Source organism: Nanorana parkeri, unplaced genomic scaffold (assembly GCF_000935625.1).
Source record: "Nanorana parkeri isolate BGI_ZX_2015 unplaced genomic scaffold, ASM93562v1 scaffold35, whole genome shotgun sequence".
NCBI lineage: Eukaryota > Metazoa > Chordata > Amphibia > Anura > Dicroglossidae > Nanorana > Nanorana parkeri.
The window spans coordinates 2,772,944-2,798,094 of record NW_017306303.1 but is presented as its reverse complement, the minus strand read 5'-3'; the positions used below and the strand labels follow the sequence as shown (position 1 = coordinate 2,798,094).

The 25,151-nt window shown below is 39.0% G+C and overlaps 1 protein-coding gene across 1 annotated transcript in view; it reads left to right on the top strand.

Annotated features, from left to right (window-relative positions):
• The window catches only part of LRP1 (LDL receptor related protein 1), a 292,446-nt gene that overhangs the window by 129,827 nt on the left and 137,468 nt on the right, over positions 1 to 25,151 (top strand). The window contains exons 7-15 of the mRNA XM_018569629.1: positions 539 to 701; positions 9,693 to 9,915; positions 11,025 to 11,214; positions 14,695 to 14,838; positions 16,464 to 16,700; positions 18,772 to 18,952; positions 20,796 to 21,018; positions 22,299 to 22,488; positions 24,087 to 24,212. Coding sequence (XP_018425131.1) covers positions 539 to 701; positions 9,693 to 9,915; positions 11,025 to 11,214; positions 14,695 to 14,838; positions 16,464 to 16,700; positions 18,772 to 18,952; positions 20,796 to 21,018; positions 22,299 to 22,488; positions 24,087 to 24,212 — 1,677 coding nt within the window. The remainder of the gene's footprint in view (positions 1 to 538; positions 702 to 9,692; positions 9,916 to 11,024; positions 11,215 to 14,694; positions 14,839 to 16,463; positions 16,701 to 18,771; positions 18,953 to 20,795; positions 21,019 to 22,298; positions 22,489 to 24,086; positions 24,213 to 25,151) is intronic.

The window sequence follows — 25,151 nt, the reverse complement described above, 5'->3', positions numbered from 1 at the left end:
TACATTGTCATCCTTAAATATTAGACTACCCAAAGGAATTGCAGTTCTTCCCAACTTTTTAACAGTCTTTCCAATGAATAATCTTTTATACAAACATAATTCCGTAAATCGTAGCTAAAGGGTACACGGGTGTGCTTTGTCCAGGCAGGGCAAAGAAAAAAAAGTAACTTTAATTCCAGTCCCACCAGCAGCACAGGCTTACCCTTCCTTCTGCTCCCCCAGAGAGAATTTTATGACCTTATGTATGTCTGGCTCTTTTTTAAACTTCTGTGCATTTATGGGAATTGGTATTTCCTTCCTGATCTTACAGTGGTATGCCTGTAACAGAGCATACTTTGTGGCAGGCCTGGGAATTGGCAGATCACAGTATAAATTCATGTGAGTAGCAAGTTGACATTATGCTATAGGAAATATTTATGATTCCTTGCAGATTCTCCAACTAGATACCAAGGACAGTGTGTCAGCTTGTGTGCCATTAAACCAGGCAGAGTTATATATTTGACATCGACATCAAGCTATTTTTGCTTTTATCTTTCAGATGTTGAACAGATGGCCATAGACTGGCTAACGGGCAACTTCTACTTTGTGGATGACATTGATGACCGGATCTTCGTCTGTAATAAAAATGGGGACACCTGCGTTACTCTTCTTGACAGAGAACTGTATAATCCAAAGGGAATTGCTTTGGATCCGACCATGGGGTAAGACTAGGCACATCCTAATTTTTTGTATGGGCATATCTATACACAAAGTATTATGGCCAAAGTATTATGGCCAAATAATTTGCAAATATGTTGGCACCAAATATACATTGGTGCCAACATTTTTTCTTACAATATGTGCAGGCCCTGCTTCCTGCGGCTGAGTATTATTTTTTTTTCTCACAAGTCTAGAAGTTGGTCCCCCTCTGTGGCTATTTTTATATATATATATAGATCTAATGTATTTTTTTATGCAAGCACTCTGAAATTAGATACAAGTTAAAAACTGTACATGCAGACATACTTGCTAATTTAACATTTGCTTTTTTTTAATTTTACAAATTATCTCCATGTCTATTATCTCTATGCCTAGTCTCCTCCTGCATTAGAGGGAGATGATGAGGTGGTGCTACCATTTAGGGGAAGTGATGGTATCATTCCATTACAGGAAATTCCGTGTAGAAACTACTATTCTTAATTTGGCAGAAATCAGGTGTGGAATAGGGTGGTTTTATCCCTCCCTAATCCTCCCCCTCTTCTGCTCTCCCACTCAAATTTATGTTAAAACGATGATGGCTTTTGACGATAGTGCCAAAAAAAAATTGAAGGATCAGTATGGTAATTATTTCTTGAACAAATGAAATTCTAACAGCAAATGTGGTTTTTGTTTGGGAAACTTCATTCATTTCAAATATGAATGTTAAAATCAAACACAATTTCAAATTACATTTGTCAAGTCTCTTGTTGCATTATTGAATGTCCTGGTGAGATTTTTCGTATGAACATTCATGCAGAAATTAACCAGTGTATGACCAGCTTAAAGTGACATTAAACCCTCAGATTTTTTAACATAAAACAATACTGTAATGCGTGCCTTACTGTAATCCATGGTTGTTTCCCTTCTCTTTGCTGCTCTTCCTTTTAAATCCGTATCTCTTCTCATGCTGGGCAGAACTTCTGTTTTGCAGCAGACTGCCTTGTCATGGATACATGGTGTCTGTGTGAAGGTTCACAACCTGAGCCAGCACTACAGGAAGAGGCACTCAGCTGCAAAGGGAAGTTCTCCCCAGCATGAGAACAGATACAGATTTAAAAGGAAGAGCAGCAAAGAGAAGGGAAACTACCATGGATTACAGTAAGACACACATTACAGTATTGGTTTATGTTAAAAAATCTGAGGGTTTAATGTCACTTTAAGAGGAAGATATGAAAGGCCTATCACCATTGGGCTGTACAACCAGAGAAGCTGAGGCCAAAAGGCCATATAAAATCCCACGCCCTGTTTCTATGCCAGAACAGCAAAAAACCTTCTGGAAAAGCCACAAGACACATAGTGCATGCATGCACATTTGCACAATTATTAAAATTTTTCAGTGTTTGCTTTAAGCAAGAAAAATGAGTTCCGGTTTTACTGGGAGGGCAAATTTTCTACAAAATTCACACAGTGTTATTTCTCCCTTTTTTATATTTTCTAGTTGTAAGAAATAACTAACAACATTCGCTAAATTCAGGATGTACATTTCCAGACTGGAACCTCATACCTCTGACTCCCAGTAAATTAATAAGATCTTTCTCAAGCATTTAACAAAACAAATTGACACAGCTGTGTTTAGGTGATTGCTCCCACTATTTACAACCTGATAACCTAAAAGGGCATTAATAATCAACAATATGATTTTTCCCTAATATAAAAAAAGGAAATGCTCTGAAATATAACTAGCTTCACGTTTGTGTTTATTTCCCTTTAACGATATTGAGCAATCCTAGATCAACAATGTCAAATGACCTTTTCCAGCAATTTCTTGTTTGAGTTTTTTGGCCAGATTGTGCTGAGTAGTTAAATTTGGTCAGTGATCACAGCCAAGAACTCTGTGGTTTGAGGAAATGTTCCATATGATGAGATGTCAGACCTTGCCTAAGGTGAAAAAAGGATGACCTACATGAGAGTCAGAAATGTTGAGGTTTTGGATTTTTTTTGTAACTGGAAGCCACCTTTTGGCATAATTTAAGGTAGTTTTTATAGTTGCCTTCATTTTATATTTCGTATTTGTTTTTTCTATATTTGTGAAGAGATTACATATTGTACTGCTCTTTACATTGTACAATATCAATCTCCCTGGTCTTCACTCTGGAGAAACTAAGATCTAATGTTTCCACCACAGTCACACATTCACATTCTAAAGCATTTGATGGCCTATCACACAGACATTGAGAAAACATCCATTTTACATGCAGAAATTCTTCCTTGGAGAACATATCCAGGACCCCAGTGCTGCAAAGCCATTATGGCACCATACCTGTCCGCTATATGCAGAGGTGTTGTGGGTCTATATATTTTATTTTTTTTACTAGATATTAGGGATGTTCAGATTCCAGTGCCGATACTTGGCATTTTCACGAGAACTACCAGGGTTGCAGCTGGGACCTGGCTTTGGCGCTCCACCACTGTCCTGAAATCATTAGTCTCTATTTTTTTTAGAAAAACTGTCACATGACAATAAAAAAAAAAAAGATGCATCAGTACTTGTATCTGTGTGTACTTGGGAAAGTATCGGTACTTGAAAAAATGGTATCGGTGCATCTGTTACATATATTTATAAAAAAAAAAAATAATCATACATTAAAACTGGGATACACAAATCCCAGGAGCTCCGTGTTCTCCTACAAAATGACAGCTGCCTCCTAACTTTTGATTTTTTCTCTAGTATAGTCTTGGAGCTGGAAAAGTATCTGTACATGTCCTTGTACTCGTACCAAGTATGGCACTTGGTATCTGAACATCCCTACTAGATATAATTGTTTTATTGCTTACTTTATGTTGTGTGCGTAAAGTATGCCTAAACTGGAAAAAGAAAATATCTAAACCACCACTGGCACTAGTGGTCACCTCCAGTGTCCTTCACGTTTAGTCAAAAATTCTATCCTGCACCCTGAGTGCTTGGGTGATCTAATATGAAAATATCAGCTTAGTCAGCGCTGAGGCTTAGAAGGCTGGGGGGTCGTGGCCAGGCTGTTGACCAGGAAAGCTTGGTCACACTTTGCAAGCTAAAGGACTACCGTATGTGTGACACTCGGGCTCCATTCACACATGAGCAGTTTTGAGCTCATTCATCACACTAGGGTGGCATCTGCGCCGTAAGAAATCGTTAATGTTTGCGTGTTTTCCGTGCAGAAAACGCAACCGCTATGTGTGAATGGAGCCTTAGGGTGCTGACAAGGCAAATTACCTTTCTGCTGTGTAGTGCCAGTGGGGAAAAAACTAAAACCTTTGTCAGGTTTTTTTTCTCGCTTTCTGTTTTCCTATTAAGATCATTCCCATTGGATTTTCCCCTCATTTATATCCAAGAGACACAAAAGAAAGGGGAAAGAAATCTCCCTAATTTGAGGGGAACACCTTTGACTGGTTCCACAGGAAGAAGTGACCCCCTAATGAAAGATTTTCTTTGACTTTTGAACTCCAGTCCGAAACTGTTTCACCTTAGTTTCCATCCTAATATTAACAATGTGCCCTCATGTACCTCTCATCGCATTCATGAAAGTTGCCCCTAGACTCAGGGTGCTCTAGTATGCAAATCTTGACTTTTTTAGGGCAAATGGCCTACCTCTCCTAACTCCTATTTGTTCTTGAAGTGATGATCAGCTTCATTGTCCAGTAGGGAGTTGCAAGAGATGTAAGGGCTTCATGTGGTGATCTGGTACTTGCAATGCATCCCAGCCATGTGGCGTAACCCAGGCGGCCGCTATGGGGCCCGGGCACATGCTATGGCATGTGGGGATGCTGTCTGTCACAGACACAGCTCAGCAGCGGCCACAGCGCATTTCCCCTCATAGCCGCTGCGGAGCTGTGTCAGTGACAGCCAGCCGCTGCAGCAGATGAGGGCGGTGTTCGGAATGGAGGAGGCGGGGCCTGCCTCCTCTTACATCACTGGCCAGCGACCTAAGAGCAGTTGGGGCCAGTGATGTAAGAGAAGGCGGGGCCCGCCGATAGCAGAGGAGGCGGGGCCCGGGGACGGAACAGGAGGCGGGGCCCGGGGACGGAACAGGAGTCTGGGCATGGCGACCACAGAGGCGCTGACGGGTAAGAGATCTCAGACCCTGCAGAGCCCACTATAGAGAGTCTATGGCGGGCTATGCAGGGTCACTCTCCGCTGGGACTCTGCAAGTGGCATAACTAGCAATCACGGGGCCCCATACAAAATTTTGCTATGGGGCCCTGTGATTTCTAGTTACGCCCCTGATCCCAGCTGATACTTTACAATTTTGAAACAAAATGATTACTTTAAATGTGCGTATGATAGATCACAGCTGTAACATACCAGAAGCATTGTAGTGGGTAACACTAGACAGTAGTGAATGGTTAACAATGATGGGCATATCTATGTATTTAAAAGTGACAGGACCATAGCAAAACTGCTAGTAAGCCACTACTGACATTTTTCCTTTTTATATATGTCAATTGTGGCTCTGGTTTAATGTAGTCCAACTGAACTTTAGAGGCCTGCTGCTATAGGGAACATCTTTGTGTTATTTAGTAAACTAGCTCAATTTCCTCTTGTTTTCTTCAATTACTCATAGCACAGTTTTAAAGTACAATGTATCTGTGTTTCTAAAGCTATGTCACAACATCCTGAACTTCTCAAATCTGGATAAATGAGAGATGCGTCACAACATTTCTCCACAAAAACATCTGGTTCCTTTTGGTCTTGATTTCAATATCCAGTACAGTGACTCCACCATTAGTTATTGTCAGTATTCTATTCACTCTGTGCATCGTGAACTTTAGTAGTTTGCTGTTTGCACTTCATGCCCTTTGATATGTGTTTAGTTTTCCATTTAATGTTCAGAGTACAACTGAACACGTTTGTCATCTGATTTCTTAGATTCCCGTCTTTCCTTCTTCTTTTTAACATTATTTGATTAGTCAGGATTACACAGACCATTATAATTTGTTTTGCAACTGTTATGCTGAAATAGGACATCTGTGGTACAAGCAACCTGTCCTCAAAAGTCCCATACAAATTGTAAAATGCTTTAGGTGTGTATATATAGAGGGATGTGCTACATCTCCCTAAGGGAGTTTAGTTCTGGATTGTAAAAACAATATGTGGAATTGTTATGCTGAAAAGGACCAGTTTGTATATGCTATGTAATAGTAGCTTATTGAGATCTTCTGAGGTAAATATATGGTAGTTAAACATTCCATGGCAATATAGTATATCTTCTGCACATCTCCTGAATAGAATCTCGTTGCCATATATTTCAGATAAGCTTTTGAAGATTTTGAAGTAAAAAAAAAAATAAATCAATTGACGTGATGTTTTTTCATAACTTTATCAGTTGCTTGTGGCCTATGTACGAAGAGTTGTTAACAGTTCCTTCTAAATTGCCTGTAATGCATCTAGTCCTATCCTGAGTTCATAAATGTGATGTGAAGACTCACATTTACAATGCATCAGCATTATCCAAATAATCAGCTCTGAAAGCACTTGCAATGCAAACCACCTTGTTAAAAAAAAAAAATTAACTTGTTTGTAGGCGAGGGATACAGCCAAGCTTGCACCTCATTTCCCTAAAGGTCCTGCAAAATTGACATATCTCATTAGCAGTGTGGGGCAACCAAATTCTAGGAGGGTGTTTGTGAGCAGAGCTCGGTGTAGCTATCTAAAGACATACAGTATAGAGGCAAAATAGCAACAGTGAAAACACCTTTAACCCACACCCACTTTTCCTATGTATTTCTATGCAGCTGCATTGGCTACAGAAGTGATAACACTTCTGTGATTTCAGTGAGATAGGCAGAACGTTGTCACTATATTTAAGGAAGTGACTATTTAGGAGTCAGCAGGTATTTACAACACATTACAGTTGTAGCAAAACGGATAGGGCAGACCTGTTGATATTAGCATTCTAAATCAAATATGACATTTTTTATTTGATTTTCTATTTCTAGTTCAGTTATGTTGATCTGGCTAATGGAAAATTAAAACTAACAACAATCATTTGTTTAGGAGGTTTGTCATAATCACAGATCCAGCCATGTATAATCGCCATATAAATATAACCACATTTAAGTCCTTGATTTGTTTCCAGTGACATTCAGTGACTGGGGGAAGACTACGTCAAGGCCAGTAATAATAATGGATTTCAGGGCCATCTACGAGTGACTGCTGATGGGATAGACCAGCGCTGCACATCACACTGATAAATTTCTCACTTGAATGAGCATTGTTTGTGACCTTTTTTCCAGCCTCCTTCCCAATTATTACAGCCTCTTTTATATTCATTGATTTCAGCCATACACTTTAGTCACAGATGGAGAATGGTTTTATTTACGCTTTTTGCAATTAGTCAGATCTGCTAACTCTGCATTAAATCCCTTGGATTTGTGGTTTTTTTTATGTTAAATGTGCTTGTAATTTAAAATGCATTTAAACTATGAAGCCAGACTGTGCTGGGATTGGGTAGTGTAGTGCACGTATAATTAAACTGATGAAGAAATAGGTGGTACATGAAACATGAAAAAATTGCATGCAGCATCAAACTGCATTTCTAGGGTTACAGGCAAGTCAAATGCTGAGCCTGTATTTTGTTTCATTTAAGGTAAGGTATAGTCTTCAGTAGTGCTATTTTTTTATACAATCAGTATATAGTTTAAATGAGTTGTAAAGTCACAACATATACCATCATGTTATAACATCAGCATTGTAATAGGAATACATACTATAGTTGTTTTTCATAATGCAATCAAAGCTTACTTGAAAAAAAAATCTCTTATGTAGTCAGTGCTTCCTTCTGTCTGCCCATCACTTCCAAAAACGTCCTGGATTTCCAGTGTGCTTTTTGTCTCTTTCCCTTCTGCTTGATGTGATGCAATCTGAATTTCTCAAGACTACATATCCGTCATGCATTGTTTCCAGCAAGCAATGGTGTTGTTACATTGTGGGAAGTTCAGACATTCAGTTGTAGTTCAGACGGCAGGCTTAGAGTGGTAACACAAGGAAATGCATATTCACAGGGCTGAGTGACATTGTGCCAGTGCATTGAGGAAGTGCATAATATGGGCATCTTCAATAATAATTTTAAAAACTTCCAAATCAATATGTTATTAGGAGTTGGATAGAACTTATTGAAGTTTAATATAGGAATACATTTTTAGTTTTCGTTTTCGAACCACAGATACCCAATCATTTTATTAGTATCTGCATAGAGTGGTAAAAGAAATGTGGAGAACCTGATCAACACTATAATTTGATCAACCGAACAGTTTGTCATCAGCCTTTTATTGCTGTGACAGCTATAAAAAATGTTCTATTTAAATAACAGAAAAAAGGTAAACGGCACTAAACCTTTTAATACCATCTCTATATTATTGCTGGTATATAGGTAAAGTAATGATAAAAGAAAACTTTTTGGTTAAAGTAATTATTTTTTGCATATCAGTTCTTTGAGGTTCATGTAACGGGGGGTGTGTTCTTTTTCTACAAAATATGTGCTATATTGTGTTCCTCTTTTCCATCTCAGAAATACTTATGCTGAAATATATTCACAGCCATGTGGTTCAGCTTACTTCCTGCATATGATAAGATGGTGTAGGAAGTAGATTCTAGACCTTGTGCATACGAGAAGATTATGGTTTACACATCCCTACAGTTCACTGATGAATGCCTAAAACTGGCTGCTGAAAAGCATTGCTCATCTCTACAGCCAGGGTACTTCGACTGTCAGTGTGTGTGGCGAGCAATCACCAGTGTGGCATGGTGTTTTTTCCTTCATTAACATCATGCATTACTATTCACTTAAAGTGTATTAGTGATTCTATTATGCTAATGTGCATGTAATTAATAGCAGCTAAGGAAAATTATGCCTTGTCTTCTGAATGATAAAGGCTCCTCAAAGAAATTTTCCATGCTCATCAATAATGAATACGGTATAAAGAGTGCAAACTGGCAGTGATATCTTGGGCTTTGAGTGTTTCTCAACTTTGTTAAAGTCACCCTGTCAATGAACGAGGACTGGCATTGTTGAAAATGCTAGTTGCCTGGCCTGACTGTTACAGTAACGCACTTTATTAGATACTTTCCAAATTACTGACCTGGACCTCTATATTTTATTGATTTAAAATATGACATTTTAAAATACTTGCTTAAATTCTTAAATGTGACTTTAACTAAGTAACTTTGTTTTTTAAAAATGTTTTTAAAAAATCCTTTAACATATATAAAGTGAGGCACATACTTGCAACGAGCTGAAGTCCCCACCATAATGTCTGAATGCTGGACCTTTCAGATTAGGCAAAGCTTCCAGCACTTCCTAGTAGTTTTGAAGCTTGGCTACCCCATCTTTCCTTATTCACATTGCTATTGGTCCATCACTGTGATGGGCTACCTCCCTGGCTAGCAAGAGTGTGCATAATGCTGGAGAGAGTGGGCAATCTGCAACGCCACCAGGAGAAGTTTGAGCTTTTTCTAATTAGTACAGCCTGGCATTCGACCATAGCGTTTGGGACTGTTTTCTCTTACCTTTAGTGTGCTCCATTAAAATGTATTCAAATTCAGGCTTAAATGCTTGCAGTCTAAGATACCTTTGACTGTACCAGACGTCCTCTAATATATAAGACTTTTTGGGGGGTTGAAATTATTTGACTATGAGCTTTTTGATACCATGCATTATGCCAAAGGTGACAGTGGCCCTACGCAGGTCTTCATTTCTGATAGGACAAAATTGGACAGGGTCACAGAGGGCAAGATCATATGAGACAGGAGAGTCTTTTGTTTCATATTTTTTTATGTCATACAAGTCTTTATGTGTTTTATAATATGAGGTGTATAGAGTTGTGTGGGTCCACATACATTTTAGGGCTTAGGGGATTTTGTGATTAAAGTATCCTAATTGGTTTCATGTGTGAGTAGAGGAATCTTGCATGGATGAAATTAGTTTATTATCTGTATCCAGCTTCACAAATTTAAGAAACTATAAAAACACTCTTTACAGGAAAGTTTTCTTCACGGATTATGGGCAAATCCCCAAAGTAGAGAGGTGTGATATGGACGGCCAGGACAGAACCAAGCTAGTAGACAGCAAAATTGTCTTCCCACATGGAATCACCTTGGATCTAGTAAATCGGTTGGTGTATTGGGCGGACGCTTACCTGGACTACATTGAAGTGGTAGACTATGAAGGCAAGAACAGACACACCATCATTCAGGGGCTGCTAGTAAGTAACTATGTAATTCTACATGGACTTCTTTTCCTATTCTACTTTTTTAAGGAACAATTCATTCTATTCAGTAATCGTAATAGTATAATGGCAAATTGTTCCCAATAGGCGCTGATATGTGGAGCTCTTTAATATCACGGAGCAAAGTTAATTGGTGTTTAGTAGCCCACAACAACCAGAAATCAATTTTTGTTAATTAGCCCGCTCTGTGCTGTGAACAGTTGATTCGGTTGCCATGGATTAATGCCCCTCACTGCACTTTACACTATGTATTTAAATAGGCCTGGTATTACCAAACTCAATTTATCTTCTAGCTTCACAGTGAACTACAATAGCAATTTCCTTTATGTGCTTTACATTATTTTAACGAATAACAAAATTATTTTTTGTGTCTGCAAATAATCACCATAGATAGCCATATTTTATATGTAACTCATGAAACTTAATGATAAATATTAAGACTAGACTTGTCCACTCAAATGATCAAGTTGTGTCCTCGCCACTATAAGTAGTGATGTTGTAAGTCAACATATGTTCATGTAGAATATACTACATACGTCTAAAAAAAACATACTTCTAAAACAACAATGCTCTGTGGTGCCCCAAAAAAATAATCTGATTCGAACCTGCACTGGAAAATAACTACTGAAGACTTTAAGTTTAAGAGTCCATTTACACCTGGGTGGTATGCTAAGGTGCATTTCACTTGTGTTATCTTGTGCTTTAATGTGCATGTCGTTAAAGTAGGCCATTTATATGAATGGGCTGCCTGACGCACCACCGTGGACCAAAAATCACTTCTGCACCAAGTTTGGCTTATGCAGAGCAATGCAGTGCACGGTGTGGTGGTGCACTGCAACCGGGGGGGTGTTGAGATTTTGAGATTGATATATTGGCACCACAGCACACAAATGCTTGAACACAATAGTAAATTATAGTAAAAAAAACAGTAATGGTAAATAGCTACACAATAGTAAAATAAATAGTAATGGTAAATAGCTACAGATATAGTGGTCTGTCATTTATGGTGGACTGATTACCCTTTTTTGCCCTAATGATTTTTTTTTTGCAGAATATTAATTTTTCTGCCTCTTCTTTGCTTCTAGATTGAACATTTGTATGGTCTTACAGTTTTTGAGAATTATTTATATGCAACAAATACCGATCATGCCAACGCCCAGCAGAAAACCAGTGTGATTCGTGTCAATCGCTTTAACAGTTCAGAGCATCAAGTGGTGACCAGAGTTGATAAAGGTGGAGCCTTACACATTTACCACCAACGCAGGCAGCCAACTGGTAAGACTTGTTCATGATTGGTTCATGGTCCTGTGAGTAATATAGTTACTCTAATTATTATTAATCTTACATTTTTTCCCAATGTTGCCAAACAATAATCATCTTCTCCACACTCCAGCACTGCCCCTGCATCATTCTAAATCCTGAACCTCTGGTCTCTTCCCGGTTGAATGGTGTCCAGCATCATTCAACCCACTTCCTGCAAGCTCAGAATTCCAGAAGAATGCTGCAAAGAACAGCACTCATTTTATGCAAGTGCAAGAGCACTCACTGCTGAAGGACTTAGGCTAGGTTCACACATAGGTGATTTTTCCGCGCAATATCGCACAAAACAAAGATTTGCATTAAAGTCTATGGAAGCTGTTCACATCTTTTGTGATTTGTCACGCGGTAGAAAACGCCTGTCGTGCAAAAAAGTGCAGGAGCTATTTTAAGGCGGTTGCCGCGCGGTTTGGGTTCCATAGACATCTTTATGTATTGAAAACCGCACTACAACCACACGATTTTCAAAGCACAATTGCGCAAACAAGAACGCGCGAAAACAGCCCCTCAGCTTAATCGCCTATTTGTGAACCTAGCCTGAAGAGAAGGAAGTGCACGTCACTTGACCAGACCAAAGACATCATGACAAAAAAAAATATTATGCAAAGAAAATAAAAGTGATGTTCAAGTCTGTAGTTGGATTTTAAAGTTAAGCTGTGGGCACAATAAAATTGGAATGGATTATATAAATTGCAGCATATCTGGAACATATCAGTACTGCATTGCATCTATAGTTGGTCCTGTGCTCCATAGCACTGATATAAAGGTGGCTTTTCTGTCTGGCAGTGTCTCTATTTCCTGTGGTAGGGACCAGTCACCACTGCCCGCTTTCAGTAAATGGGGTTACTGGTCTCCTCTCTGTTCTCTCTAAATTTCTTAGGAGGCCATGCTGATGTAATCACATCCATGCTGCCTGCAGTAGGTGGAGGCCAGAAGCAGGAGCTGGTACAGTTTTATATACTGTAAGCCCTTCTTACCCAAAACCCTGCGCTTCATAACTTCTTTTCTAATCCATTTGACATGTATCCATAATGTCTGGTTGGAACTACCAGTTACCTGGAATTGACCCTAAAATTATTCTCTTGTGTAAATGATTTGCCCATCGTAGTTCAGATGTTAGTTTTCTTTTCCCATCTTACTCCAGAAACGGCTATATAAAACATTTTTTATATAAATTAATGGAAATGTATTTATTTACATAATTGAAGAAGGTCATGTGTTTGTAGCAGCATTGGCTAGATGCTGAGGATTCCTGTATTCCTTTGTGCCCACCTTAGGATTCAATTACTGTCTGTAAAATAATGAGCATGACTCACCAATGTCAGGGTTGCTTGTGGAAGGACAGCAACCACTATGAAATCTAACATGGCATATTGTTTGTTACCATTTATGTAACTCATTAAATTGCTATTGTTGAGCAGTTAGTAAGCAAACCAGTTACAGGAGTGCTAAGAGTCTATAATGTAGATGAAAGTCAATAAAAGTTATATGTTTCTTTGTGACAGACAGCTTCCTTTGTCATTGTTTGACTTTTGTGGACTGGTTATTTAGTGCCTCTTTTGGCTTTGTATAATCAAACCGCTGCAAAACGAGTAAAGCTGATCCTCTGTGAACCGCAGACTAGATATAAATTGTCCTTTGTCTGTGTACTGCTCTGGCAGTTTGGCATAGACCGGCAGGTCTTGCTAGGTTCTATGTGATTACATGTGTAGTCTGCATATTTCTAGAATGGGCATACAGGTGGACCTAAAATTAACCAATACACAATCCCTTGGTTGGCCTGCTGTATAGTCAGAAAGGCAGCAGACTGTCCTTTTCTGTCAGCCCTCTTCTGTGCATCTGTACAGTTGCCTTATCTGGTCTCAGCGTTCAAAACGCTGTACAAAAGTATGCCATCTGCATAAGTCATGTATTTCTTTTTAGACAACATGAAAATGGACCTTCAACAATATTGTATGAAAATGGACTCGTGGCCAGGAGAGGCACCTGTACTGAAATGCTCCATTATAATACATCCATAGTGCTTCAAAAAAGACCTTTCTGTTGCTTTATACACAACTGGCACCATTTCAACCATTTTTGCTGGATGATGATGCATGCATTTTAGAACTTTAAGAAAACTTTAAGAAAATGGACCAGAGTGATAAGGGATTGAAGAGTTTTAAGCTGTTTGTGAACAGGAGATGCTAGAGCTCGATGGAAGGTTTTCTTGTATAGTCTGCGGCATTTTGGTGTTATGGGACCACCCATGGGACTATGCTTTGTTTAATTGTAGACTTACAGGTCCACTTAAAGACCATATATCACAAAATGAAACTGCCAAACATAAAATCTTTGAAACAGTAACATTTAAGCAGCTTCACCCTTTAAATGACTGCCATTAACATGTTCTGCTCCAATTGTTTCTAATGTTTTCTTTTCTGGTTCTTTTTCAAACCTTTATCTGTAGGAGATGAAAATGGTTTTAAATATATTTTTCAAGGTTTTTCAGTTTAATGTATGCTTATGAGTGTGAATGTTAAGCTGTAAATGCTATAAAAAGCATCTTGTTGGAGGAATTCTGTGTATATGTAGGTGTCGCAGGTCAATTGCTTCTAATAATGCATGGACTTCTTTTATCTTTTTGTTTTCACAGCAGGGAGATTTAGCGCTCTGTAATAGGAATACTTTTCTGACAAAGGATCAAACATTTCTTTAATTTTTGATCTTGTAAACATTTTTTAACCTGTCCTACATTTTCATTTTGGCAGTAAAATTAAGTGTCATGTGGTCGTCCTGGTGTGCTTAAAAGGGACTGGCCTCTTAGAACTCTGTCATGGTATCCCCGTGGTGTTAGCATGGCATTAGATACCTACATCTTATTGCTGGAGTAACCAGTATTGATTCCTGTGTGATAGAGCCTGCCCCTGCTACATTCTTCATAATGTACCTTGTAAAGGCTGCTGAATGTAGGCAGAAATGCAAAATTGGCTTTTTCTTTTAAAGTCCCTGAGAAATATGAGAAGACTGGACTGTGAATGATTCAACTTGCCATCATTTTGCCAAAGCTAGAATATTAGCTTTGGTAGTGCCTGGCCTGCTGAGGTACCTGTAATCCTTGGCAGGGATTAGGTTGTAGGACAGATCCAAGCACTAATGTCCATTCTAATATCTATATTGGCAGGCAAACTCATAACTTGCATATCTCAGAAGTTAAACTTTTGTATTCTACTGACATAGCACCTTTGAGGTGTCCATGGGCATTAGGCACTTGTTGTTTATGGACCAGGTTTCAGTGACAATTGGCTTGGTGGAAAGGTTACTTTGGGAAACATCTGTTGGGGTAGGAGTATAATATGTAAAGGGTGGAACTGTGCTATGTGTTAGTACAACATTTTCTAATGATTTTGTCTATAGCCTTTTTATAGTGCACTCATTAACTGTTCTGTGTCCCTGCAGTGAGAAGCCATGCCTGTGAACTGGATCAGTACAAGAAACCCGGAGGATGCTCGGATATTTGTCTCCTTGGCAGCAACCACAAAACCCGAACATGTCGCTGTCGATCAGGGTTCAGCCTGGGCAGTGATGGGAGATCTTGCAAAAGTAAGCACAAAGGCCGGGACAGCAGGTGGTTGAACCTGTGGAATTGGCTCCCATGGTTGCACTGTGGATTGATCTTTCCTGGTCCTATCAGGAAGGCAGAAACAGCAATAGAAACCCTGACTGAGGTTTAAACCCTTCACCACTGTATCCAAAATAAGAACAGTGGTGTGGCTAGAGTTCAGATTTACATTCAAAATAGTTTCACCCAATAGAGTTGGGAAAATTAGGAATGTTAAAATGACTTGCTTGTCTAGCCCATCATTCCATGACCCTTAGCTCTAAATATGCTTTCTCTTCCACTTCTGCTCCTTCCTTCAGCCTGCTATTATCTCTTATGTCAGAGAAATGCCCATTTATATACGGGAATCATATGCAGGCAGTGCTTGATTGGAAGGTGCATTCTGTGGGACATTTGATGGAGTTAGGGGTACAGAGGTGAATATAAATGACTTGTACCTCTGCTTGCTGGACTTCTTCCAAATCATTGCTTTAAAGCATATCTAAACCCCAAGCAAAATGTATTGTATTGCAGGTTAGCAATCCTCAAATGTGGTGGCTGTATTAGTTTCCATTTTTCATGTTATTTTCACCTGAACATTCTCTAAATAACATACTTCCTGTCTCAGGGTGGTTACACTCATACCTCCACTGTATCTATGGGGAAAACCAAGGTTGCAACCTGGACTGGACTTGGAACATGTCTGCCTTTTTTCACTTTCAGTGCATGGGTGTGATGGAATTAGTAGTTTACACAAGATTACACCTGGTGATCCGGCCAGTATGTTGTTTTTCAACTTCCTTTAACACACCAAGCTGTCCAGCAAAAGTGGCAACTTAAGGGCTGAGACAAATTGTTAACACTGACAAAACCTTTATACTGCTGTAACGGCTTATGAAGTATTAGCAGGAGTTAGGCTTTAATTTGTTAGTCACGTCCGTCTAAATCTACTAGTGCATCCAACACTACCCTCCTCCCAGGCTGACAGTGCTGCTGTCCAAGGGTGGGTCCGTTGCTCCTCCATGGAGTAGAGCCACCCTAAGACATGAAGAGTGTTACTGACTGGATCATTGGGTGAAAATAAAGAAAAAAAAGCCTTCACATCTAAGGACTGCTAAGCTGCAATATATATGAAAGTTTAGCTTTTGGATTTAGATACACTTTTTAAAAGCTGGTATTATATTATCATACTCTGGTTGAAAGACATGTCCATATATAATTTTGTCCTGCCGTGTGTGTTGTTGGACTAAAAGGCTTTTTGGAAAAAACAAACAAATGTGTTGTTCTCATGATCATGTGGTGACATAGTGTCCCTCCTAAATCCCACAGCTCATGTACTGCAGCAGCTAGTTTTGGCTTGCAGCACCGCCTGTTGGCAGACTATGATACTGTGATGTGACCAAAACATACATGGTTTCTTTAAGCCAGTTGTACGTCTCTGGTGGCTCTTCAGGCTGCCAATGATCTAGTAGATGGGAACCCCTTAGAGGTCCCAGGCAGATAGGACATTTTTTAAATCTCCTTTAAGATACAATACTTCAGTATTTTTTTGAAAAATCAATATTGTAACTGCAAAATTGTAACACATTTCTATTTGCAAACAGTAATTAATGGTTTGCTATTTTAGAGCCAGAACATGAACTGTTCCTGGTTTACGGTCGAGGACGTCCTGGTATCATCCGAGGAATGGATATGGGAGCCAATATTCCTGATGAGCACATGATACCCATTGAAAACCTCATGAACCCTCGGGCTCTGGACTTTCATGCTGAATATGGCTACATGTACTTTGCAGACACCACAAGCTTCTTGATTGGGCGACAGAAAATAGATGGAACTGGTCGAGAAAACATTCTCCAAGAAGGTGAGCGCTTGTTACTATAAAGCTGCCTTTAGACTTGCAGAAACTAGTTTGGTGCAGCTGGTTATATCGCCTTTGTTAGTCTGACCACATTTATGCAATTGGATAGAACGGGTCAAAGCACATAAATGCTTATTGTACTATAGGGCTCTTGTAAGCTGTCACAGCACTAAAATATTGCAAAAAGAACTCAGGAAATAATGGTGAACATCTGAGACAAATTTATCACAGTCACTGTTTGAAATAGTTTTTCTGTTTCTTAAAGGAATTGCAGCCTTTGGCATGTTGTTCCTAATTTATTCTTTTATGTAACAGAGGTTTCTTCTTGATAAATGTAAATTGTCATAAAAGAACAGCCACAGCCATTAGCAGTTAGGAGAAGATTGCATTCAAATAACATTTAATATAGTCTCTTCACACATTTATGTTCAGGTCATTTGTAAGTTGTAAAGTTTTATTTATTTATTTCAGATCTGGGGGTTTCTATTAAAAACTAGATATTCTTCCCACATTTCGACAGCTGTTGTACATGATCTTTTATGCAAGAAATTAAACACCTTAGTGTTTAGTATTCTGCTAATTGTGGTTTACATTAACATGTAGAAATGAAGTGATGACGGGACAGGAGCTTATTTAGATAATCCGTGCATTCACAATGTCATGAATGATTTCCAGCACAGATCTGTGTATATTGTGCGATGGCTATTCACATGTGCTTGTCTTATTAGAGCTTTCTGTGTGAGTAGCCATTACCGAGAGTGTATAAAGTCTGATTGTTGTGAAGAAATTACAGAATAGACTCGCACTCAATGCCAAATGATTCCCCCTCTCCTTCCCCCCTTACATCCCGAAGGCTTATGCATTCTTTTATGTGTGTGACATGAGCTGTCCAGCCTGGTAAAATCCAGCTAATTAACTAGGTGTGATGGTTCATAGATGTCTGTCTCTCTGACATTTCATCTGTCATTTAGAGCTCAGATTTGGAAATGAGAAGGTTAAATAAGTCTTCATGACTGATTATTTATAGCTCTGCTGGATTATTGTATTTATAAGCTTTTTTAATTCTTGGTTAAAATAGCCAAATTTCATATGATTTCAAAGTTCTTTCAAGCCTTCTACATTTTGTCTTTGATTTTTTGTCAATTTTTATTTATTTATTTATTTTTAGTAAAAATGTTAATAATATTAATGGAAATGTAATTGAGATATTATAAAAACATTAATTAAAGCCTAAGACGCACTTTATACTGTATTTTTTAATGAAAATCCTTAGACTGGCATTACATATTACAGTTAGGCTGGCCCTGTACCCAAGTCCATTTTTCATGTCATTTAAAAGATATGACCATGCCTGGGTTTGGTGAAGTCTATATTATCTTGAGGTCTGCCGTTTGTGCTGACCTTCCAGACAGAAGAATTTGTGGCAGTCTCATGATATCTGTATTCATGTGACAACTTATCTAATTGGATATCAGTTTGGTGGAAGGATTCCATTCTTAGTTCATTCTACAGACAAGCTATAGATGATAGATGAGACCTAAAAGTGCCCGACACTTGTCAGATTGTTGGTCTGTAGCTTTGTTTGGTATCGTTACAATCCTGTTCCCCGCAGGAATTCCCCCCTCCCTCCAGCGCTGACAGGAGGAACGAACTGGGGAGGGGGCGGGCACAGCTGGCTCTGCCTCTAGATAGGCATAGCCAGCTATCAATCAGCCAGCTGGGTGCATCTCAACAGTATTGTCAGGATCCGCCCCGGCTGCGGTGCTCTCAGTAAACTGAGCTTTGGGTCACGGGACCCCTATCAGGGAAGCCTATCCAACCTCAACCTAACCACTGAATCATCACATTCTCAAACAATTCACCCCACACAGCTACCTCCTCATGTATTACTGCCCCCCCCCCCCCCCCTTTTAGAGTGTAAGCCCTCAGGGACAGGGCCCTCCTTACCATCTTGTCTTGAATTGTATTGTAATTGTAATGTTTCCTTTTATTGTAAAGCGCTGCACAAACTGTTGGTGCCATATAAATCCTGTATTATAATAATAATATTGTTGTAAATGTGCTTTTTTGAAAGGCGTCCACAATGTAGAAGGTGTTGCTGTAGATTGGATGGGAAACAACCTGTACTGGACAGATGATGGGCCTAAGAAGACCATCAGCGTGGCTCGTTTAGAAAAGGCATCACAGACCAGGAAAACCTTGATAGAAGGGAAGATGACTCATCCTAGAGCTATTGCAGTAGATCCATTGAATGGGTAAGAGTCAGTCCTATAAATCTATTGCGGATATCCATATTGTATGTCAAGAAACAGAAATGTACAGGGAGCTCTGACATTGACTGCACTCTTCCAGCTTTTATAGTCTCGTATCGTTATTAATAAAGCAGTAACACTTTACTTTGTGCTATATAATTTACAGGGCAACAGGCTCAAATGACATTTCCACATGGAATGTCTTTTTCATGTACTAATAAATTAAACAACTTTAGACTTAATAGACACAAGTGGCAAAATGGTGCTTTAACTACAATGTCTTAGAGCACTCCAGTTGTTCCCACGGGCAGTGCAGGAGATGTATGTTGGGCTGGTTGCATCATACAAATGAATGCATTTCCTTTTTGTTCTGCAGTGCTGCATTAAAATGAATGTGGACTGCAGCTTTCTTTTTTTTAGACACATATATTCTAACACTCACTAACGTGAGGGCTTGTTGGCAGTGTATTATTATATAGGCAACATGAAAAAGTATACATTATATACAGTACACCTCTGCAATACACACACATTTCCCCATATTTTGTCTCTTTAAAAATACTGCAAGTACAGAAATATACCTGTTGATCCTGTTAGAAATCAAGTAAGCTTCTAACATACTAAAGTGTGCTGCCAATGCTGGTTCTGTTAGACTGAGCAGCGTTGTCAGTCCTGCCTCAGCTCTCCCCTGCTGGACTACAAAACCTCTCCTCCTCTCCTTATCTCATTAACATAATGGTGTTTAGTTTTTTTAGGTTTCTGGTGTACAGAGGTTTGGAAAACATGATTTATTGCCTTACTCTCACTAAGAAGTACTTGGATTACTGAGGCAACATTACTTGTTTGGGGGTTAATGGAATATTTTTACAGACCATTCCATGTAATTCTCTATTTGCTGCTGCATGCAGTGATAAAAGTGCATAACGAGCAATGAATGTCTTTAATTTAAAGCATATCTAAACCCAAAAACAAACATATATTATGCTGCACTATAGCAGTCCCTAAATGTAGTAGTTGCATTTGTTTTCTTTTGCTTAGGCTTTTTTCCTTTATTTCCACCTGGAAATTCTGCAAAAAAACACACTTCCTGTCCCTGGGCTTCACTTTCGCCTCCACTGTATCTATGTGGGAAGCCATGGTTTTGCAACCAGCCTGGATTTGGAACATGTCTGTCTTTGTTCACCTCCATTATATGGAGACCAATTTGGAATTAATAATTTACACAAGACTGATGATCTTGTTTTTGCTTCCAATACATCTCACGGGGGTTATGTTCACACTGCAGTTCTGGCAGGATTGACAGGTATTTTCTGTCCTTGCTAAACATTTTCTTAAATGTTTACCCACACATGGCCAGATTTTCTCTTGTTCAGCCCCAAACTAAACAATGTGGATGGAGGAATCTCCACTGTCGGCTACCTATTTTATTGAAGCAGCCAGAACAGGGCTTTCAGAGCCACCCAGTGCTCTACATTTCTAATTTTTGTTTTTGAGTCTAGTTATTCTTTAAAACTGAACTCTTGCCAGAAATAAAAGACTCAAATGAATGCAGCTCTATAATCATTCAAACATTATTTTTTTTTTTTAATGCAAGCAGTGTTAGCACCTCAATTTGACCTGGTATCAGACTCTTGCAGCCTCTCGTACAGAAGGGCTGGATTGTAAGAGGAACAGCACAAGAAGACAATGTTGTATATTGCAACAAATGTTGGTTTTGTTATTTTGTCATTTCATGGATTATTCATTATTATCTTGTTCTATTTAGGATTTTGTTTTAAGATCAGATTTCTTTTGCTTGATAAATGACCTTTTTTTTTTTCAATGTTAATTTTCTTAATGTTTTAAGGTGGATGTATTGGACAGACTGGGAGGAAGATCCTAAGGATAGCAAGCGTGGAAAGATTGAAAGAGCCTGGATGGATGGTTCCAATCGTAACATTTTTGTAACGTCGAAAGCAGTTCTGTGGCCTAATGGACTAAGTATTGACATTCCAAACAAGATTCTCTATTGGGTGGACGCCTTTTATGACCGCATTGAAATGGTTTACCTTAATGGAACAAGCCGCAAGGTAAGAAAAATGTTTATAGCATGTTCATAGTGGTTTGAAGTCTTCAGACCCCTAGGAGCAGAATCTTAGTGAAATCAGTTATTTTGTGTGATCTTATATATAATGTTAAAGCAGAACTCTGTTTAACATGTTATCAACCCTTGCAGTGGGGCTACTGTAGCACTGCAAGGGTTAAGTGCTTGTTTTTACCTAGGGTAAAAAAAATAAAATGTTATACTAACCAGATACCCGGAGCCGTCTCACTCTTAGACCAGTCCCTGGAGCCTCTCTCCCCCTCATCTGCAGCAATCTAAGGTCCCCGAGTCTCCACATTTTATACACAGTGTATAGAACGTGAGGAAGCTGAGGGACATACCATCGCTGCAGCATAGGACGAGACAGGCTTGAGGAAGTGGTGCCACAGCCAGCCAGCTGAGAGTATCGGGTGAGTGTATATATAGTATATTTACAGGAATGGCTTATAAAAACGAAACAAAGGAAATAGGTTTTTTTTTTTCCCTCTTTCAGACTTTTACCTTTGCTTTGCCATGAGTTAGCCTACCACTGTTCATAATAACCCCCCAACCCAATCAACTAAAAGCTGTGTGCTTTTCAAAAAGCTGTTACTTTCCCTACCTGAACGTCCTACATTATTTGTTTTACCTCATTCCTTAAAAGACACCTCTGAAGTTAGAAATAAAATAGCTGGCATTGCTTACTTTCTTGCACCAGGGAAGTCACTCTGTTATTGGCTTTTGAAAAAAAGTAAGTCACTGACCTGGAACAAACATGCAGCCAGTAATGGCAAAATCCATTTTCCTGCCTTTTTTAGGGGTCTGTAAACCTGAGAGCAAAAATGTAAAATATTGCAGCTTACTTGTCTGAGATATGGTGGCTGCATTTTTTCCTTTTATTTTAAAATGTAACTGTTAACATCTAAGTGAGTTATTGCCAGTACTAGTTATAGACATCCTCCCCCGCTCCTCATCTCCGTAACATAGGGGAGGAGGTGTTTCTGTAGTTCACAGTGGTGAATTGGGTGGAGCTGGTAAAAAGGCTTGAGATAGCACAGCAGATTGGACAGAACAGCACGGGATTTCCGACAGTATCAAGAGGTTTTATTTTGTACCGGATTTTTTTTGATCAGGAGTATTTTTTTGGGAACAGATCTAAAAAAATACTTTTAATGGAATGTATAGCAGACCAGCAATTAAGAGATGTTTATTGTTACGGTTTGAATACACTTGAAGTATTAATGTCTTTAGGAGGTGAAATATTTCAACTTCTTTTTTTCTTGTTAGGCGGTATATGAAGGTCCGGAGTTGAATCATGCATTTGGTCTGTGCCACTATGGTAACTTTCTTTTCTGGACAGAATACAGAAGTGGCAGTATCTATAGGCTGGATCAAGTCTCAAAAACTGTCACACTTCTGAGAAACGAAAGGCCACCAATTTTTGAAATCAGAATGTATGATGCACAGCAGCAGCAAGGTGAGTGTCTGTATTAAAGCATTGCATACACTGGGGTTGTTTAAAAAATAACTGAATGTTGAAAGCTGTGGAGGTTCCTAGATTTTTGTTAGTTCTTGGAATCTATAGTGGATTTGTGTTCTTTGTTATATCCAACAAATCAAGAAGGACAGACAAAAAAAATCAAAATGTTATTGCATTATCAATGATCATTCAGTTTCAAAGGTATTAGCAAGGAACATTTAGAAGATCATTTTGCATACTGTGATACATTCAAGATGTAATATGGTATGGAGGAAACTGGCCCCACTTATTCTGACAGCGGTTCGCCTTCTTATACCTCTGCGATGAAAAGATGGAACATGGTTATCTTAGGCAGTGTTTTTAAAACCTCTTTTGCAATACGCTTTTCTCCCATAAAGGTCTTTGCACAATGTTGTGCTCACATGTCGTCATGCTTTGGAGCAGACTGTGCTTTTGGAGGCCCCTGAACAGCAAGCTTCGGTACCATGGTGCCCTGCAGTAGATCAGTTTTCTAAGCAGCTACACTAAAGTTTAACTTGTTGCGCTCTAAAGCCAATTTTATATATGCTATAAACCTATTATTTTTTATACATTTTAAAATAAAAAAATAGATAAAATATGCTTTTCTTTCTTGTCCATTGATGGGCACAGAAATTAAAATACTGTTACGTTATACTACCATCTACAGGACACTGGCAAACAAAAAAAACTGGGCCGGCCTAGGATAACCTCTTCTACTCCCAGTATGCGTCAGTTTTTTTTTTGCTAGTATTCTTCTATGTCCTAAGTTGGACATATTTATTTAGCTTCTGGGAGAGGGCAACTGAGCCTCACCCTTCTCCTTCCTCCACTTTTGTGGTAGGTGCCCCTTGGTCCCCAGAGCCTGATTCTTGGACTGCCACAGGGCTTAAAGTCAGAAACTTGGTAAGTCTACTGACACAACGTCTGCATGGAGGTGCACCCCTCTTCTACAAGTGGGGTGGGCTGTTTGTGAATCCTGGTGGGACCATGAGAAACTTGTTCTTTAGACATTTATGCGCAGAGAAGGCTCTCTTGGGTACTCAAGCTAATTGCCTTGGCCTTGGCACTCTCTCCAGTTGGCCCTCCTGCCTTCCCTTGTGCTACCACTTTAAATGTGGCACCTATCCTGGTTCCCTTGGGTTCCTCTCACCCCTGGACGCCTTGCTCTCCACACTTTGTGTCATCTAGAGTTCCTGATTTGGTAATCCGTCCAACTCGGATTTAGTTCCTGAGTAGTCTAGCATGTTTGCTTTCATGGTAATCCCTGTTTTGTCTACGCAGCTCTACCTTCAGTCGGCTGGTGGCGACTCTGCAATCTGTATCCAGGGGGTTTCTTTCTTGGGAGATTCCAGGTCTACTTTCTGTTTTTTCCAGAACAGGTGGTTCCCTCTACTTTGTGAGATTCTGCCCTCGGCAGATCTCCTGGGTCAGACTCCATCTGACACCATCGAGATAATACTGTGTCTTCATCACTGAGAATGGAAAATAAAAATTGTGTGTTGACAAAAGTGACTATTAAATATTGGTTTTGTCCTTTTTTATCTGAATTCTTTTAATGTCTCTGTATTTTTCAGTGGGTTCCAATGCTTGCCGTGTAAACAATGGTGGCTGCAGCAGCCTGTGCTTAGCCATACCCGGAAACAGGCAATGTGCTTGTGCTGAAGACCAGATTCTCGATGTGGATGGTGTCACATGTAAAGGTAAATCTACATGCCACTTGGTTTATGACCTTTCAATTTATATATAGCTATGGAAAATCTTGGGTTTATAAAGATCAGCACATTACAGCACGTTATGCTATTTTGCTACTATATTTTGCCTGTTTTTTTCTTCAGCTTTGAAACGGAAGACATGAAAATATGGGATGTTGAAATTAATTGTGGAAAAAGTTAAAGTAGGCAGATTGGAAAAGAAGCTGGAAAGGGTTTTAAAAAAAATTGATCCTTATCCCGCTATGCAAAGTAATAGATTAGTTCAGATTTAAGGTTGCGTAAAATCACTGGCAACATTTACAGCTTAGAAGGAAAAAGTAGTCTTTATAAGCTGGCTGATTTTTTCTTGTTGTTCAGACAAGCTTGATAAAGCTTTAAACTTTACTATTAAATTGGTAATTCGCTTGAGAAGAATGGTGCAATATACATTGTTTACATTTTATGAGACCATATTGATTTACCTCAGCTACTCCTCAATATTTAAGTAAAGAGTGTTTCTTCTTATCCAAGTCAACACTAAGCCCCTCCATGTCAAAATTGCAGAACCTCTCTCATTTTTGAATGACAAGGTAATTCAGCTTAGTACCAGATTAGTTAACTGATAAACTTGCATTGTGAGAAGGAGAAGGAACCATACAAATACTATTTTGTAGCAATGGAAAACAGAAAGTAGAGTGAGTAGATAACTATGGCTGCACCTATGTGTGTGTATGTGTGTGTGTATATGTATATACACTTGAGTGGCCAGATTATTATGACCACCCCATCAGTACTTCGTTGGGCCACGAGATAACTCCACGAGATATATATCTTTCAAATAAAATGTTTTTTAACACAACACACAATAAGATTATTTATATTGAGCTATTTTTTTAAAATTATATCTGAAAAACATTGTAAGAAAACATAAAATAACTTTAAAGCAAA